General features: G+C 38.9%; 1 protein-coding gene across 7 annotated transcripts in view; it reads right to left on the reverse strand.

Annotated features, from left to right (window-relative positions):
• Nucleotides 1-17,945, reverse strand: part of dysf (dysferlin, limb girdle muscular dystrophy 2B (autosomal recessive)) — a 153,008-nt gene that overhangs the window by 20,815 nt on the left and 114,248 nt on the right. For 5 of the 7 annotated variants that reach the window (NM_001442063.1, NM_001442064.1, NM_001442065.1 and 2 more), the window contains 5 exon segments: nt 855-1,025; nt 1,314-1,405; nt 1,990-2,145; nt 4,153-4,281; nt 7,830-7,928. In NM_001442063.1, coding sequence (NP_001428992.1) covers nt 855-1,025; nt 1,314-1,405; nt 1,990-2,145; nt 4,153-4,281; nt 7,830-7,928 — 647 coding nt within the window. 7 annotated transcript variants of the gene reach the window in all.

The following is a 17,945-nucleotide window of genomic DNA, read 5'->3' on the forward strand; positions in this document are numbered from 1 at the left end:
AGCGGAGAGGGAAAAAAAACTTCACATGATGGGAGTGAAGAAAAAAACCCACTCCTAATACGTTAAATAATGTAAACAAATAAGACCCTATGGAAATCTTTTCATGATTTAAATATAAATATCAGTAAAATAATATGTCATGTGTACAATCACATTTGAGACTGTGTGAACCAGAAAAAAATATTATACAGTACAAAAATTACATTACAAAAGTCATGACAAAAAATAATTTTATGTTACTTTAACTTATTTTAATAATAAATCATAACTAAATTATACAAAAAAGTTTACTTAATGTTTTAGTAAGTTTTAAGTAAGTTGAGATGACAAAAAAAAAGTTAATTTGAATCAACTAAAAACAATTATTTGAAGTGTATCTGAAAAGTCAGAAAAAACTGTTTTGTCCAAGCTGGAAGACTAGCAACAACAACCTAAACAGCTTGGCCGGGATTTGAGACCAACTACCTATTTTAAACTGATTAAACTGTTTTTACTGAGTCAGAGAAGATCACCATCGAAATATGATTGAATATGACGAAACTCAACAATCAAAGTGCCCAAACATGTTCCGGGAGATCCACTGTCTCACAGAGTTTAACTTCTACCCTAATTAAACACACCTAAACCAACTAATCGAAACCTTTAAACAGGCTAGAAACTTCTAAACAAGTCTGTTGGAGCTGTCTGAGGCTCAACTCTGCAGGACTGTGGCCCTCCAGGAGTTGAATTGGACACGCATGGGATATTTCATAGATAAACGTACACATTAATTTCCTGTTCTTTACAATTTTCATAAAGACTAATAATAAAAGGGAGATGAAAGGAAATAGTATGACAAATAGGATATCTCTTACAGACAGTAGGACTGCGGAAGGCCGCAGCGAGCACCATGACGAGACAAGAAGCGGTTCTCCAAATCAATGATGGTCTCTCCGATTTTCTCATCTTTAGTCACCATGTCGTAATCATAGAGTGTAATCTTCAGGTCTTTCTCAAGAGGCAGACAGCAGGTCAGCTCAAACATCCTACAGTAGATGAGAAGCAAAAAACAAACCTTTTTTTTTCTTTTAATACTTGTCGGAAATAATTTTACCTAACAAGGCCCTAATTCACAATCTCAGTATTCTGCCATCATTGAACTACCAGAACAATCTTCCCTTCTTGATCCAAGACCCTTAGGGTAAGGGAGTCATCATTATTATGAGTGTGGCGACCCCTGCTGGTCTGCTCCATCCTTGCAATGACGTGCGTTTCTGCATCTGCATGGTGCTTGTGTGTATGTTCAGAGACCGTGAAAAAGAGAGAAAACTCACTTTCCAAAGACGGGCTCCAAAGTACAGGGTATGTAATTGTCGTGGTCATCGACTGATTTCTTGCCAAGCGTGATCTTAACGTAGGGGTCACACTATGAAAGAACAAGAAGTGCTTGTTAGTATGTGTTAACACAGCCACACACTTGCACGTATATACTATAAGCGACAATATCCAAAACAGCCCGCCCTCGTTTTGTACTTAAAACAAGCGCTCTTTGCTCTCGCTGTGGAAAAAGGCAGCAAATCTCTGTGATCAGTGTGTGTTTCACAGGCAGCGAGTGCATGTGTGAAATGTTCCATATCATAACTCCTGGCCTGAGTAGGTGATGAAAGGACGTCATCTTAGCATATTCGCAACTAATGAAGGGAAAGCCCATCTGACGCCGGGCCAGCGGTGGTGGCGTGTTGGCCAGGTCGATTGAGAGTTTATGGTTGTGGGTAAAAGGGTGGCTCCATGTTTTCATAAAGCAATTTTTCGGCTCGCTCTTATGACTCTGGCACTTGCAGAGGATTCGCAAAAGACTCGTCTGGCCAGTGAAAAAAAAAACATGACAGAAATTTGTGAATGTGTCTGGTGAAAAAATCAAAACAAGAGCTGTTGCAACAACCTTGAGTCATTTAGAAAATTGAACAACTGATTTTTTAAAATGTGATAATTCCATTGGGTTTTACCTACCTTGCCATTGGCATCTTTGGGCTGTAACCCAAAAGCCTGGATGATGTAGATGCGTACCAAGCACTCCTCTATACCGTTCGGGGGGAGTTTGCGAAACTGACGTGTGGGTACAGGCATAGAGGGATCATCAGGCAATGGATAGATCTTAAACGAACCCTGAAGGAGGACGAGACAGGAGTCAGAGTAACTCATGGTGTAATTTAGTTTTACTTTTTTTTCTGGAGACCTGCTGTCTGGGGCCTCCAGACAAACCTCAAATTACACTTTAATCCCTCAAATTTAGTTCCCTCAAATCCTACTAGAACTAAACCAGTTGTAATCTAAATAAACCAGGAAAAAGCATCTACACTCTACAAATTAAAGCTTCCAATTAGAACCAAAATGAGATTTACGGCCATATGTTGGATGCCTTAAGAGAATTCTATAGAAATAGTGCACATAAAATGAAAACTTATTCATAATGAATCATTTACAAAATGACAAAATAGACAAATAAAAAGTATTTTATTTCATAATACGCTAGAAATATGGATTACTTTTATTTTTATTTACTTATTTAATTTTTTTGCTTTTTAGTGGTAGTCTATTGACCTTAATCTTCAGTGCGGAAGTGTGCTAATTTTTGCGATTGTTTTAGAACTTCCGATTCAGTTGCCTATGGGACAAAAATGTCTCGGAATAATAAACCGCAGAAAATGGTCAGAAAGTGTTTGCATGATTATACATACAAAGTAGAATAATATAATAAGAAAATATCAGTTTGCAACATCAAGCAGCAGAATAAGCTATTTTAAAATCTAAAAATCAATGGAAGTGAATGAGACTGGAAGTCTCGAACCAAAAGGATTGAAATGGCTGTGCCAGCTCAAATGCGAAGAATAAGGTGAATAATTGATTCTTCATTTTTGTTGCATGGTCTAAATCAGAGGTGTCCATACTCAGTCCTGGAGGGCCGGTGTCCTGCATATTTTAGTTCCAGCCCCAATTAAACACACCTTAACCAGCTAATCAAGCTCTTTCTAGGTATACTAGAGTTCCAGGCAGGTGTGTTGGAGGGAGTTGGAGCTAGTCTTGTAGTAAGGAGTAAGGACACCCCTGGTCTAAATGATTTAAAACTTATCATTATTATTAACTAAAGCTAAATTAAAGTTTTAAGTGAAATAAACTCTTAATAAAATGTAAATACTTAAAAAGAAAATTAAACTTTAAACAAAATCATATTTAAAATAAGATTAACTTGAAGTACAGTACAGAAATGTAATTACTGTACTATTCACCTTATTCTCCGCGTACAAGCACTTCTTTCTAGTCACTTTTAGGCAGTAAAAACAGCTTGTTATGCTGCTTGATGTTGCAAACTGATATTTCCTTATTATATTATTTTATTTTGTCTGTATAATCAATGTTTGTTGACCAAGTAGTTTGACTGTTTTCAGCTGTTTATTATTTCTAATAATTTCTCCCATAGTTCTAAAACAATCGCAAAAATGAGCACACTTCTGCATTGAGGAATAAGGTCAATAGAACAATAAACATAAAATTGTAAATAAATAATCAAATAAATTATTCTAAAACAATAACAACCTAAATTTTGCTTTATGCTGATAAAATTATTTACTTTTTTGCGTAATTATTATTTTATTTTCAAACAAACAATAACAAAAAAATAATAAAAAATCCATAAAGCAAATCAATTCTTCAGCCCTAAAAATCCCACAATGAATCTTTAAGAACATTTTAATTTTTAACAAAACTATACAGTATCTTCACAAACTCTATACAACTTCTTGTTAAAAGGCTATTTGCCCACAGGTCTTTAAAAACCATTAAAGAACCAAAGTTTCTCTAAATAAGAAAAAAAAAAAATTTTTGGACATTTTTCACTAATGGCATGAGTCTCTGTAACTGTTGCAGAATGGTCTAAATTAACAAATTGTTCACTGGTAAATTTGACGAAGTACAGACTGAACCTGCCAGAGGCAAGTAACCTATCAGTTTTAGAAGGCCTGATTCAAATGACATTTCAGCTCAGCTAATAAGCCTCAACACCCATCTCTTGCTTCATCTGGCGCCGTCTGAATGTTTTTTATTTCCTTATGGAGACTTAATAAGAGCACACGTGATAGCGGTTGATAGCAGCTGTGAGGTTATGAGTGACCATACCTTGAACTCTCCAACAACGGAAGGATCTTCGCTGTCATTCTGGGTTCTTCCACGGTAAAGTTTAAACGTTTGACAGAAATCAGCAAATTGCTCAAAGCCTTCAGTCTTCTCCAGTTCTCTGTCATACACCTGAGAAAGGAAGCATGAGAGGGTTTTTTATGTGGACCTAAATATGGGCTCTAATCAACCGAAAAGGCTGAAAGGGCACATATTATATACAAGACATCCATTGTTTTTCATGCCGAAGCACTTTCCTTTTAGAATCTTGGACTCAGGGATCTTTAATTGTGGGTTTAACATTTCAGACTCAAGTCAAGCAACCTCAAATGCACCATTAAGGCAAAGAGATCTGGAAATTCCTTATTATGAGAATGTTTAAAAACACCAATAAAAATGCGCAAAAATGATTTGTTCCTGAGGAAAAATACACTTCTGTTTCATTACACAACTTTTAACTAGCAGCGCACAACTCTCCAACTAAACGGCCACCCAGGAGACAACTTAGTGACAAAAGTATGAAGGAATCCTCGTAAGCGAGTCGCTCTGTTTTTCTAGTTGACTCACTCAGGCCCGGTCCCTGAACGTGTGACACAACACACATCACATGAAACCCTCTCCCAGTCGCCTTTGCTCTTTCCCTGCCTTCAATCTCTCCCTCAGGCACCATTAGCCCAAAATAACAGCTCATCTCAGCAGTTTTAGGGAAAGTGTTTTTGTCTGCCGCTCCTCTCGGTGCGTGGGACACTCTCACACAGTGGCAGCCAACAATCGAAGTCGAGCCTCGCAGGTAGCCTTGAGACCAAAGTCCTTGCCAAATGACTAATGGACACGTTTAGATTGGAAAGGTTGGAAAGAGTGGCTAAGGCAACTAGCGAGAGAACATGGTGACAAGGGAGATCGTTCACAAACCAGCCAGAGATCGAGGGATGATATGGAGGTGTGGGCTGGGGGAAAACGGGCCCATGACGTCAGTAACGGAGCCCTTGTCTGCAGTTGGTTATCCCCCTGCGGCAACCCCGACATGAATTCATCGGAAAAGTTGGGAATCTGGCAGCCACGGGCTCTATTATAAATGGATAAGCTTGTGGGAAGTGGGCTGGAGTGGACTGGAGTTGGGGTGAGTGAGCGTTTGAAAGTAGGCATGCATGATCCCGAGGGAGCCCACAGCGCTTTGAAGTTAGGCTGTGGAGCTGATGTTTCTGCGACCTTTGATTCTGACATCCTTGCGTTTGGTTTTGCTTGGGCACTGATAATGTCACTACAGTTATGATGAGACCTCTGCAGTTATTTGCCATGTACAGATTTCATGCTGCTGGGATCACGTTAGACAAGCTGATGGAACAACATGGGGATATGTAAACAATGTCAATATTCATTTTGGGATGATTACTAGACAAAGGTCTTTGAGGTTCATTCATTTTAACACAAAGCTCTTTTTCTTTTAAGGGTTTAGGTTCCCTAAAAAGTTTAATTCTGCCATCATTTACTCATGTTCACGTCATCCCAAACCGAGATGTCTTACTTTATTCTGAGGACGACAAAAAAGAGAATTTTAAAAAAATGAAGCACATGATTGGCTTATATGTATTGTAATCTATATTTATATAGCACATTTATTGTGTATAGCCATACACCCAAAGCACTTCACAATCATGAGGGGGGTCTCTCCACACCACAACAATCTGTGCGCAGCATCCACTTGGATGATACGACGGCAGCCACAGGACAACATTACCAGTGCGCTACCCACATACCAGCTATTGGTGGAGTAGAGAGACAGTGATAGAGCCAATTTAGTGGATGGGGATGATTGGAAGGCCATGATGGTGATGAAGGGTCGATAAAGGGAATTTGACAAGGGTTACACGCCTACACTTTACGAGAAGTGCAATGGGATTTTTAATGACCACAGAGAGTCAGGGCCTTAGTGTAACGTCTCATTTGAAAGACTGCATTCACTGACAGTATGGTGTCACATTCACAATACCGGGGCATTAGGACTCACACAGACCACAGGTTGACTGTACCCTGCTGGCCTCACTAACACCACTTCCAACAGCAACCCAATTTTCCCATGCGGTCATCCATTCAGGTAGAGGTTTGCAAATTTCCGAATAAATCGCGGGAGCGGTCGGTAACGGGTTTAATTTGGGACGGGAGCGGATATTGCTATGCGAATGAGAGAGAGAGAGAGCTTTGCTTGTGTGTGTACTTGGTGCTTGTGTGTGTGTGTATGTTAGTGCGCGTGCGCGCGAATGAGAGAGAGAGAGAGAGAGAGAGAGCTTTCCCAGATAGCAAAATACACTCGGGCCAGTTCCGGCTAGATTCTCGCCTGCCGAGACTAAAGCCTGATTTATACTTCTGCGTCAGGTGACCGGCGTAACCCACGGCGCAGGCAACGCGTGTGGCTGTGCATTTATACTTCTGCGCACTGTCTCTGCCGGTCTGCATTAACACTTCCGAAACGCTAGTTGGCAGTGAGGTGTAAATGTTCCTCTGTGTCGAGTTTCTTCGCTACTTTTTTGCATTTTCTGAACACTTCCGGGATGTACAAGTGGCTCAAACTCGCTCATTTTGAGGCAGGAACCGGCGGACGTGCAACAACTTTAACTATGAGGTAAACACAAAACAAAACTTTCCATCCGGAGCTCCTTCACGGGACTCCACACTTGTAAACAATCGCTCTCGCGGCGTCGCGCCATTCGCGCGCCTCTCGGTCCCGCCCAGACTCGTCAGCGCTACCAAGCCGACCAATCACTGAGCTTTTGCTACGCGTCGTTGCGACGCGTAGTTACATTTTTTGAGAGGTGCACGTCAGTGACGGCGATGGCCACGGCGAAGGGCTATGCGTCAGCGCCGTAGCATACGCCGGTGTTTGACGCAGAAGTATAAATCAGGCTTAACACCAATTCCAAGGACTCGTATCCAGGTACTGGCCTAGCCCAATCCTGCTTAGCTTCACTGGGGAACCAGAAGAAAGCCACAGAGTGAAAACTACTGACAAGGGTAAAAAAAAAATCCTTAACTGAAGGTTAAGCACAAAATACTTGGGTGGAAGATGTTTTGGGGTTTAATATAAAATTCTTCAAAAGTATGTTCAAACATGTTTGGAAAATCCTTATGCCTCATTTACACTAGTAGCAACTTTGTAGCTGCCTGTCGCTCTTGGCGGCGACCTGCTGCAAATGCAAGAGTGTGTAGGTCCACAGCACGGAAAATGAGCTCTTCTGGTGCTCCTACTGGCTGTCGCTCAAAATAGTCGCTCTTAATTTGCATAAAGTTGAAGGATTCTCAATTTTGTCACATGGCTAGACACGTTCACCTGGTCGTCAATAGTCGATGTTGTTCGCTTAGACCAGGGGTATCGACACTCGGTCCTAGAGGGCCAATGTCCTGGAGAGTTTAGCTCCAACCCCTATCAAACACACATGAAGCAGCTAATCAAGCTCTTACTAGATATAGTAGAAATTACCGGGCAGGTGTGTTGAACCAAGTTGGAGCTAAACTCATTAGGACACCGGCCCTCCAGGACTGAGTTTGGACACCCCTGGCTAAGACTAAGATTGCTGAAGGTAGCTCACTCTATATTGTGATGAACGTTTGCTTGTTGCTTTGCCGCTGCGAGTTGCTGGTAGTATGAATGAGGCTTTAGAGACAAAGTTACTTCAAAGCCTTACCTGCAGCATATCGAACCCTTTCTCCAGATAACTCCCACACTTGGTCCTCTCACCCATGGAGGCATAAAACTTGCTCCACCAGTCCATAAATTCATCCTGCTGCAGACACAGAACAAGAAAACAAGAGAACGGAAAACATTAAAAACAGGGAAGGTCCATGCATAACTGACACCACATCTCTCATTCAACAGAGCTTTACTTAATTAAATCAGTCATTTCATCAATAAGGAATGTCAATTCTGAAAGCAACGAAAGCCTCAACTTACCCACCGGCCCATCTAAAAGTATGTCCGACAAATTCAACACACACAATAAGACAAAGTTAGAAAAAGTGAGGAAGAGAGAAGTCAAGAGAAAATACCCTAAAGCGTCAAAACATTTTAAGCAGACACATGCATGAATGACAGTGACACCATCCACAGACCAAACGACCAGCGAGAACAAGCTTTTCCATAACTTAATCTTTTCCATAAATGACTGATAAATCATCCCTCCGCTGTAATGCTGGTAATTGTAAGCATATCAACTAAAGCTAGCAAGAAGGCTTTCATATTGTCATTTTCCTGGTACTTTCACGGGTATGATTCAGGAGCGCTGATGTTCCCCTGCAATTTGATGTGCTAATGGCCACTGATACTGCACGTCCTGCCAACACTCACTCATACTGTGTGGAAAGTGTGGGAAGTTTTCAAAAAGGTACGAATCAGGCAGTTCCCATCCAACCAAAAGACAAAAGAGTGTTGTTAATGTGAAACAACGCCCTTCACAAGTGACACTGCAAGAAACACAAGTGCAGTCTGAGTATGATGAGACTCCAGTGTTTGACAAATGGAGAAAGACAGACTGTCCCACTATGGCATCAAAACAGTGTGTTTAAAAGAAAGAAGAGATCTCTTTGCTGTCTGCACCCACACACACGTCTCTCTTCCAGAAGGCCAGATTTGACTCACCATGAGGAGAGACTTCATGTTTTGTTTCCATCTTTTTTTTTAGGTTTTACGATGAGGGAGGATAAACAGCAGTGGTGGAGTGATGCCGAATCTGTTGGGTTTATTCCTGATCTTAGTGGTCGGGGAGTGTGGCACAGTGGTGTGTGTTTTGGTGACCAAGCAGGGAGGCTGTCAATGTTGTTAAGTACCCCACATGCCACTGCTGTGCCAAGGAATGTGTGTGTACTCGTGTCAGAGTGTGTCATATACCACTGCCGTACAAGATGATGTATATGTTTATGACTGTGTGTGGGTGAAAACGTTTAGTCACAGATGCGCACAATGTGTAAATGAAAACATACAATAATTCATTTGCTCTAAAATTGATATTGGACCCATGGCCTAGCAGTTAGTGCACTTGTTCTGACACATTGAAATGTTGTGAGTTAAGTGTGACTGACATGAGTTTGACTCTAATTTGCTTTGGAAAATTGGGAAAAGGCAAAAAAAAAAAGTTACTTTTTTATTTTCTGTTTTCAAAAGCTGAATGAAGTCATTCACAAGTAAGCACTGGTAAAATAAATAGCAATAAATAACACTGCTGTTCAAACATTTTGGGTCAGTATATTGTTTTGACAGAGTTTCTAGTCTAGAAAGCATTTATTTGATCAAAAATACATAAACACTTTTGCAAGCTTATTTGAATGATTTTTTGTTTTATTAAAAATGGCAACATGTTTTTCATAATTTTATTGCTACTGATTTCTTTTTATAAACTGAAGGCTTAAAAGAAAACAACTAGGGATGCCCCAATCAGTTTTTTTTGCCCTCGAATCAGAGTCATTTGATTTTGAGTATCTACCGATATCGAAACCCGATCCGATACTTCTATAATACATAAAAAAAGAATAAATAAAGCAAAAATAACAGATCCAGGATGATCCCTATTTTTAATTCACCTTACCTTACCTTCACTCACTTCTGTGAGTAACAGTCAAGTAATAAATAACATAAATTCTTCACTTTTGGACCAAAGTGCAACAGCAAATACATTTTTTTTTAAATCTGATATAAAAACTAATAGCTCCTTAGCTTAAAAAACCTGGCAGACATTCACATGCTTACATATCTCACAGTTTGGTTATAGCAATGTTGTCGTCATCAACTTTATAATACCTCCAGACCGCAGAAATACGCGCACTTTTCGCTTCAAGCTGCTTCCATGTTGTACTTTGCATTTAAACAATAGCCTCTTTGCAACAAAGTGATGTCATGCCGCACACGTTGCTTTTTCTGTGTGAAGTCAAGAAAGAGGTCAAACTCTGTACCACTGCATAACTATAGATGTTAAAAAATAATGAGAACATATATATATATATATATATACATACATATTCGAGTCCTGATCGGGAGGTAACGTCCAATTCTGATCCAGACATATCTGCACATGATCAGATATGAAAGCTTTAGCGATACTTCTGCCAGGAAGACTGGTATGTCACATTATTAATAATAACTATCCTGTCAGCCTATAACGATCAAATGCACTACATATAAGCCCATCTAAACAATCTGTTTTGATGTACTCGGGTGATGTTGCGGAATTTTCCCTCCATCCTCCCCACCACAACCAGGCCAGCCTCGGGGCTGGGCTTCGCCCCACCCTTATCTTCAGGCAGGATCTGCTAGCTCATCCTGAGTTCTGCACCATAGACGAGGCTTACACAAAAGTATCTACATTTATCCAAAAAATTCACAATAAATGTTAAAACATTTATTTGTCTTTCTGGTAGAATTGGACATTCCTAACAACAACCATTCAAAACTGCACCCACACTATTCGTTTACTTTACAAGTAGTAGTACAGGGCATTCATATTTCCAAAGAGATAGTAATATGTGTAATAAATGTTCCACAACAGTTAATATCATTTATAAAAGATAGTCAAAACAACCCCTAGACGTTAAGAGTTATAAATATTAGGTTTTTTTTATAGACTGGAAGCAAAGTTGGAGAGAAAACGGGGGATGGGATTGGGAAAGGTCCATGAGCCGGGATTTGAATTTGGAATGACTGAAGCGCATCAACACTACAGTATATGTTGGCGCTTTACCCACTAGGACACAGGTGTCAAACTCAATTCCAAAAGGGCCGCAGCTCTGCACAGTTTAGTTCCAACCCTAATTAAACACACCTGATCAAACTAATTGAGTCCTTCAGACTTGTTTGAAACCTACAGGTAAGTGTGTTGGAGCAGGGTTGGAACTAAACTGTGCAGGGCTTCGGCCCTCCAGGAATTGAGTTTGACACCCCTGCACTAGGATATCGACAATGACCAGGTGAAAGATTCATTCATTCATTTTCCTTGGCTTAGTCCTTTTATTCATCAGGGGTCGCCACAGCGGAATGAATTACCAACATATACAGGATATGTCTTACGCAGCGGATGCCCTTCCAGCTGCAACCCAGTACTGCGAAACACCCATACACACTCATTCACACACATACACTACAGCCAATTTAGCTTATTCAATTCACCTATACCGCATTTCTTTGGACTGTGTGGGAAACCGGAGCACCTAAAGAAAACCCACAACAACATGAGGAGAGCATCCAAACTCCACACAGAAATGCCAACTGGCCCAGCCGGGACTCGAAGCAGCAACCTTGCTGCTTTGAGGCGACATTGCTAACCACTGAGCCACCGTGCTGCCCATCAGGTTAAAGATTATGATTGCAAAGTCAAACTAGCCCAATAAAAAAAGCCAACAAAAGTTATCAACTCATCGAACAGCTCTGCTAATCTACAGAAAGAAGGAGATGATCAGAAAAGAGCAGAAATGTACAGTAAAAGTACATTTTGGCAGGACAGTGCCCTTAGTCTAAGCATCTACACCGAGGCGGCACACAGAGTAAATGAGCCTGGGTGTGCAGTAAGGATATGCAGTGTATTGTAAAGCTGCCTTCAGAATCACTTAAGCTGAGTTGGCCTGGCTGTGCAGCAGACTAACCAGTCCTGAATGGTGCTTTTCATAGTGCTGCCACATGTCTCCTCTCTTTGTCTGACAGAGCTATTAAAGCGGAGCCTAAGGACGCCGTGACAGCCATGTTTCCATCTGAGTTACTATGTGTGTGCGCTTTAGGTGTTTGTGCACAAGTTTGTGCTAATGTGACTAAAGAAATAATGTTCCATTTTGCCTGTGAAAGGATGTGTAATGAGTGTGTGTGTGCATGTGCGTCTGGTCACCCAGACACTTCCAGTGCACCAGATGTATGTGTTATTTTATACTCTGCCGAAAGATTTTAGGGCTTAGGGGTATTATTAAAATAAGTACTGCATCACAGAAAACTGCACCACATGAACCTAGATGTATATGTCCTTGCAAACTTACAAAAAAGGAAACACAGCATCAAAAGTGATGTTATACAGATAAGTAGATAATGTTTAGGGTATGATACAATTTCAGACACAAAATGTCTAAAAATGAGAGAATTTACAGTATATTGGCTGTTTTGCGCCTGGGCGGCCTGGTGCTGGAACAGGGTGGTCGGAACGGCAGAGGGAAAACAGGGACCTTCACTAGTTCTCCAAAAATTCATTCATGCAAAACCTGTTAAAACGGCTGCAAACATTCTCAATTCCTGAGGTAAAGGTTACAGTAGGGCACTGCTAGTGTTAGCTTTGGGTCTGAAAAGACTCGTGTGCGCTAGTCACGAAAAATAACCAAATGAAGTTGGGAATAACTGAGCTCTGAATAGACTTTTAACATAAAGCATGTTTTGAGTATACCGTACAGACATTCCATGTGGTTTGATTGACGGTTCTTTCAGAAATGTAAACAATATCCAAAATGGCCTGAGGAATTTGTGACATGGAGTTGGTGAAAAACCTGTAGGTAAAGTTTCTTCCAAGACTTACAATTCATTCCTTTATTTTTTCATGAATGCTGTGATAGAGAGCAGTAGACTGTTAAGAGTATCCATAAAGAACATATATCAAACAGTATGCATTTTTTTTGAAATATTATTGCTTGATATTGCACCACATAGTAGACTAGTAAAACTTGACTAGTCTGGTTTGCTATATTTACACATTAGCCTCTGTCACATAGTAATACTAGTAAATATCTATAAAATAACCAGAACAACTTTTTCCCCTTAAATTTAAAAATGCCACATTCAATCGTGCAAGGACGTTCTATAATTTTCCTGGAAAAGCACCATTCACACATCTATTTTAAATTATCGGTAAGTTCTGACATTATTTACCTGAAATTGCCGCTATATAGCTGTGCTTGTATTTGTAAACATAGGTTTCACGGTCACCAGCTAGAGTGCCTATGTGACGAATGTGGCGGATGACCATTTATCCACCCACTAGAGGGAGCTCTCTCGCGAATATTGACTGGGTACTTCCTTGGCGGTACTTTCTGGTAGCCACCATATATAAGCACACTGGCTGTTTCTTAATTCCAAGAATGCAGAGCACGGACTTGTGTTCTTGTGGAGACTAGTCTTGCCAAGTTACCTCGAAAGAACGAACTCGGGAGACCACGAGAACAGAGAGCGCGTCCAGTGAGAAATAAGATGCTGCGTTCTTCCTGATGGTCATATGATCTCACGCGTTTTTATTAGAAAATTATTTACAAATTACAACATTCATACATCAATTTATTGTTTTTCCCCTTTTCACAATATATACTATGCATAGAAACTTTACAAAATACATTGTACAATACAAATAAAACAAATTTTAATATGAATTTCAGCAAATAAACAACCTTTATGTGTTTATGTCTTTATTAAGATTTTCATGGTAGTGTTTACTTTCACTGTTTCATTTAGGGAAACTCCTAGGACAATAATAAATCTATTTAGAATGTTGCACTTCCCTCTTCCTTTATTCAGTCGCAATGACTTCTGGGACTTTCCCAGAGCGAGTTTTGCAATCAAGTCTGCATTGATGCATCCTCGATATCAAGAACACATCCGGAAAGTTTCATGCGTCCTCTGTTCTTGCGGTCTTGAGTTTTGGAAGTGAACTTTGGTAGTTGATGATGATGTTACACGAGAACACGAGGATGCAAGATCGCTGAAGAACACAAATTAAGAAACAGCCTCTGTTTATGTCTGTTCTTTGTGAAGTATTGCCAGTTTCAATGCGTTATTGAGGGTTTTCCTACTGTTGTGTTTGCCCTTTGTTATGACATTTTTGCCCGCCTTTTTGACAACTACTTTTGAATTTTGGACTTTGCCTTGTTTGCTTTTTGACTGCTTCTTTGTTTGCTTGACATTGCCTTATTTATGATTACGATTCTGCCTGTGTTTGATGTCCGCTGTTTGTTTAATAAACCTCCAGCATTTAGATTTATTACGCCTCCATCTATTCACCTATGGCTACCTCACAGCCCACTACACACAATCGAAATTGACTACACACCCGGTAATCCTCTGCAAATCCCATCTGGTGTTCATGAAGTTCCAGTGTGATTTGCAAACGATTATGGGATGTGTAGTCTAGTTGACTGGCAGATGTGTAGTGTGCCTTCTAGCTGGATTATTGTGACAGAAGTGGTCCGTTTTTTTTAATGGTCCGGTTTAATTAATATTTCATACTTTCACATATGCAGCTGCTTTTGTCCCAGACACAAACCGAAATATAGGAGAAAACTGTTATTGATTACATCCGATAACAGATGTAGCAAAAAAAACTGTAAAAAAACAAAAAAACAACTACCATAAAGAGATGTGAATGGAATACTTTAACATGTCAAGAGGTACGTTTAAGTATGTGCTGCAGCTTGAGAACCTCTTTTAAAAAAAAATTCTACTGGGCTGTGTACCAAAATCTGATTCACTGTTTGCCATATCGCACCTCTATTCAAATGCAGGCACATCACACAGCTGAATGCAGTGCTTGGTAAACTCACAGCAGTTTATCTCAAGCATTATATTGACGATTTTCTCCACCTTTGACACTAAGAGGAGCATAGAAACATCTCATTAACAAGCAGTAATTAATGTGTCTGGACAAAGGATTCAAAAGCTTTTATTTTCATGAACAGAGCCTATGTGAAAGTGTCATTGGCATCAAAATGTTCTGATTGTCATGGAGTAGAATCTCAAATAAGTGCGGTCTGAATTTGTACATACTCATACTGTGTTCACACAAAACAGAATTCCGGGAATGTACTGAACCTAATGTAAACATCTAATTTTAGAAAACTGCCAGAACAAATTTACCTGTACTTTTTTTAAAAGGACAAGTTCACATTTTATCTCTTTACCCATAATTTTCCATACATTTCATATTTATGTGTGAAAGAGGCTATTTCTTGGCTACACCTGTGGATAATTTAAAAACAACTAAATTATAAAACCTCAAATGAATTCTCTCATTATAATGACAATGAGGACGGCATAAAGACTTGTGAACAGCTTTCATTTCCATATTTTTTTCAAGTGGAACAGAAAGTCTGCCTCTTCAAGATTATATTAGTAGAAAATTGAATTTGCATTTCTACCCTTGCATTTACCCATTTCTACCCCTCTACCTTCCACGACATCCACAATATGATATATAGCCATGCAGTTATTCTTAAACCAGCGTGTTGGACAAAGCTGAAGGGGATTTTACATTTACAGCTGATTTTACTTTGGGTTTAGGGCAGCTCTTGTTCACTAATAAGAGCGCTGTATTCTTTCAAAAGTCTGCACATTTCAGCAGATATAAGGTATTCTTTTAAATAACCTTCGTATTTGCATGGTCTGATGAAAATGAAGCCACCAAACCAATATTCCATTTTATGAGCGACCGCAATTCAGCATGTTTCTTTTTTCTCCTCTCAAAACTACTGATGCGTTTTGAACTGCTAGGACCAAAAAACACTGGCATAACTTTTGAAATGTTATTTCTTCTCTGGAGTGTGTGGAAGCTTGGCAAAGACTGGACGCTGCATCATCAGGCACGTTTCAAATAATAGAACAGAACAGAATCATTATGTGCCTGCTTGAAAAGCGAACATACATAAGAAAAAAAATCTGCTTAAACAAGTTGGGAGGGTTACATTTTGATCCAATATAATGATCACTTTGCAATGACTTTCCATTGGTCAAAAATATACAGTAGTCAACATTTAAAGTAGAACCAAAAAAATTTGACTAAGACAAGATTAAGACTGTTCAATTGTTTTAGGACAACTTTGATGCAAGGTTTTGAACTACTTCAAATGTTGACTACTGTATGGGCTCTATTTTAACGATCTATGCGCAAAGTTTAAAGCGCATGGCACGTAAGCATTAAGGGCATGTCCAAATGCACTTTTGCTATTATATTGTGTGCCTGCATGGTCTAACAGAGTTGCGTCTCTTAATGAGTTATTGGTGTGTTATTGGTGTGAGTCTCATCTCCTATTGCCTTTAAGAGTGAGTTGCGTGAACGCTTCAATAGCAAGAAAACAGTTCAACAAACCATATGAAGAATGGTAAAGAACAAGCCTCCTCCATTCGGCCTCTTTACCTTCCCTTCTCTTTACTTTAACTCTTTACTTTACTCCTTTACTTTCATGGATAAGGAAATGCTGTTTTACACAGTCCACTGAAAACATCCATTAGACCACATATTTAATTTAGTTAGTTAAGCACTAAGATTTATTTCAAAGCTATTTCTAAATTCAGTTTTAATTTCCAGCAAACAAATAAATGAACAATAATACGGAAGTGTGTTGAGTTATATCCAAACACACGTCTTATTCTTATGCCCCATATGGTGATGCATACATCTGTAAAACCCAACAGGTGGACAAATCTAAACTTGCTTTTATACAAACAAAAATACATATGCATATAATAAATAATACTGCTAATAATAATATTATATAATATTATATATAATATAATATAATAATATTATACAATGAACATTGAATGAAAATTGTCATGAACACACTGAAAAAAGCCCTCTGACATAACGGCATGGAGGTAGTTTTTTATATTTATGTACAAAACAATAATATTTTTTGTAACATTTAAATTTTTTTTTTTTTTCATATGTAAAGATGTTTGTGTATTGCTATACATCCTGTATGTATCAAGCAATGTGTAGGCGTAGGGATCTGCAGAAAACAACGCACCTTAACACATCTCATTTTCGCCAAGTGGCGCACATGGAATTGCTATTTGAACAATGTAGCGCAAAACAGAAAAATTACAGTTGCGCTGGTCTGAATGTAGCAACAGATCGTGCAAAACGCTTCTTGCAACTTATTGTGCCGGGTGTAAAAGGGCTCTGAGTCTTTGTAAAATACAAGGCATTACATTTAAAAATAAGTTCTTTAAATAATATGTACTTTATATTTATCCAAAAGTGTATTTTTGTTCAGTGATAAAGTAATATTACATGTAAAAATCTGAAGAAAAACATGTAATCAATGTCAACATTTTTTCCAGTAAATCTTTTTAATAAATATTTAAACTTAACATCTCAACTCTGACAGCTCGAAAAAATAAATTTCTCTCGAATCTTTTCATGAACAACACTCCCTCTAGATCCTAAATCTCAGTTTTTAAACCCCACAATTAAAAGAACTCAAAAAGTAATAGCTTCATTATAATAACAAAGAGGAAAAAGTCTGATGAATGTTGAAGAAGATTTCTCCTGTCCAAAACCTCCTGTCTGATAATTTCTAATTGATAAGAAGTCGAATTACGACAATGTCTCTATCTTTTCTCAACAGGACGGCTGCTCACAGAAAGCATGCATCTTTAAGATTTAATTAGCACAAAACGATTAAACATACATCTTTGTCTCTCTTTCTTTTTCTCTTCCTTTCACTTATTATTTTCCTTTATACTCTTGACATTTGGCTATAAGGGGAAACACACTGGGAATCTTTTAACGGCCCTATTTACTTTGGCTCTGGTGCGAGAAAAAATTTGGGTTTTTGATCATCTGGTTTGAATGTTTTATGATAAAATAAATATCTTTGTTTACAAAAAAATAAATAAATCCAACAACCCTCCATGTCTTGGCAAGAAGAGGCAAAGAGGACTACATTTAGAGTGTGATATAAACAAGACATTGTATCAAAGCATTGCGCTTATTCCTGGCCTGGAATAATGTAGTGGTAAAAAGCAGAACCAAACTCCCGAAGCTGTAAAAATCATGCGACTAAGACTAATTACCATG

The sequence above is a fragment of the Danio rerio genome, chromosome 7 (genome assembly GCF_052040795.2).
Source record: "Danio rerio strain M-AB ecotype USA chromosome 7, GRCz13ab, whole genome shotgun sequence".
In the NCBI taxonomy this organism is placed as follows: Eukaryota; Metazoa; Chordata; class Actinopteri; order Cypriniformes; family Danionidae; genus Danio; species Danio rerio.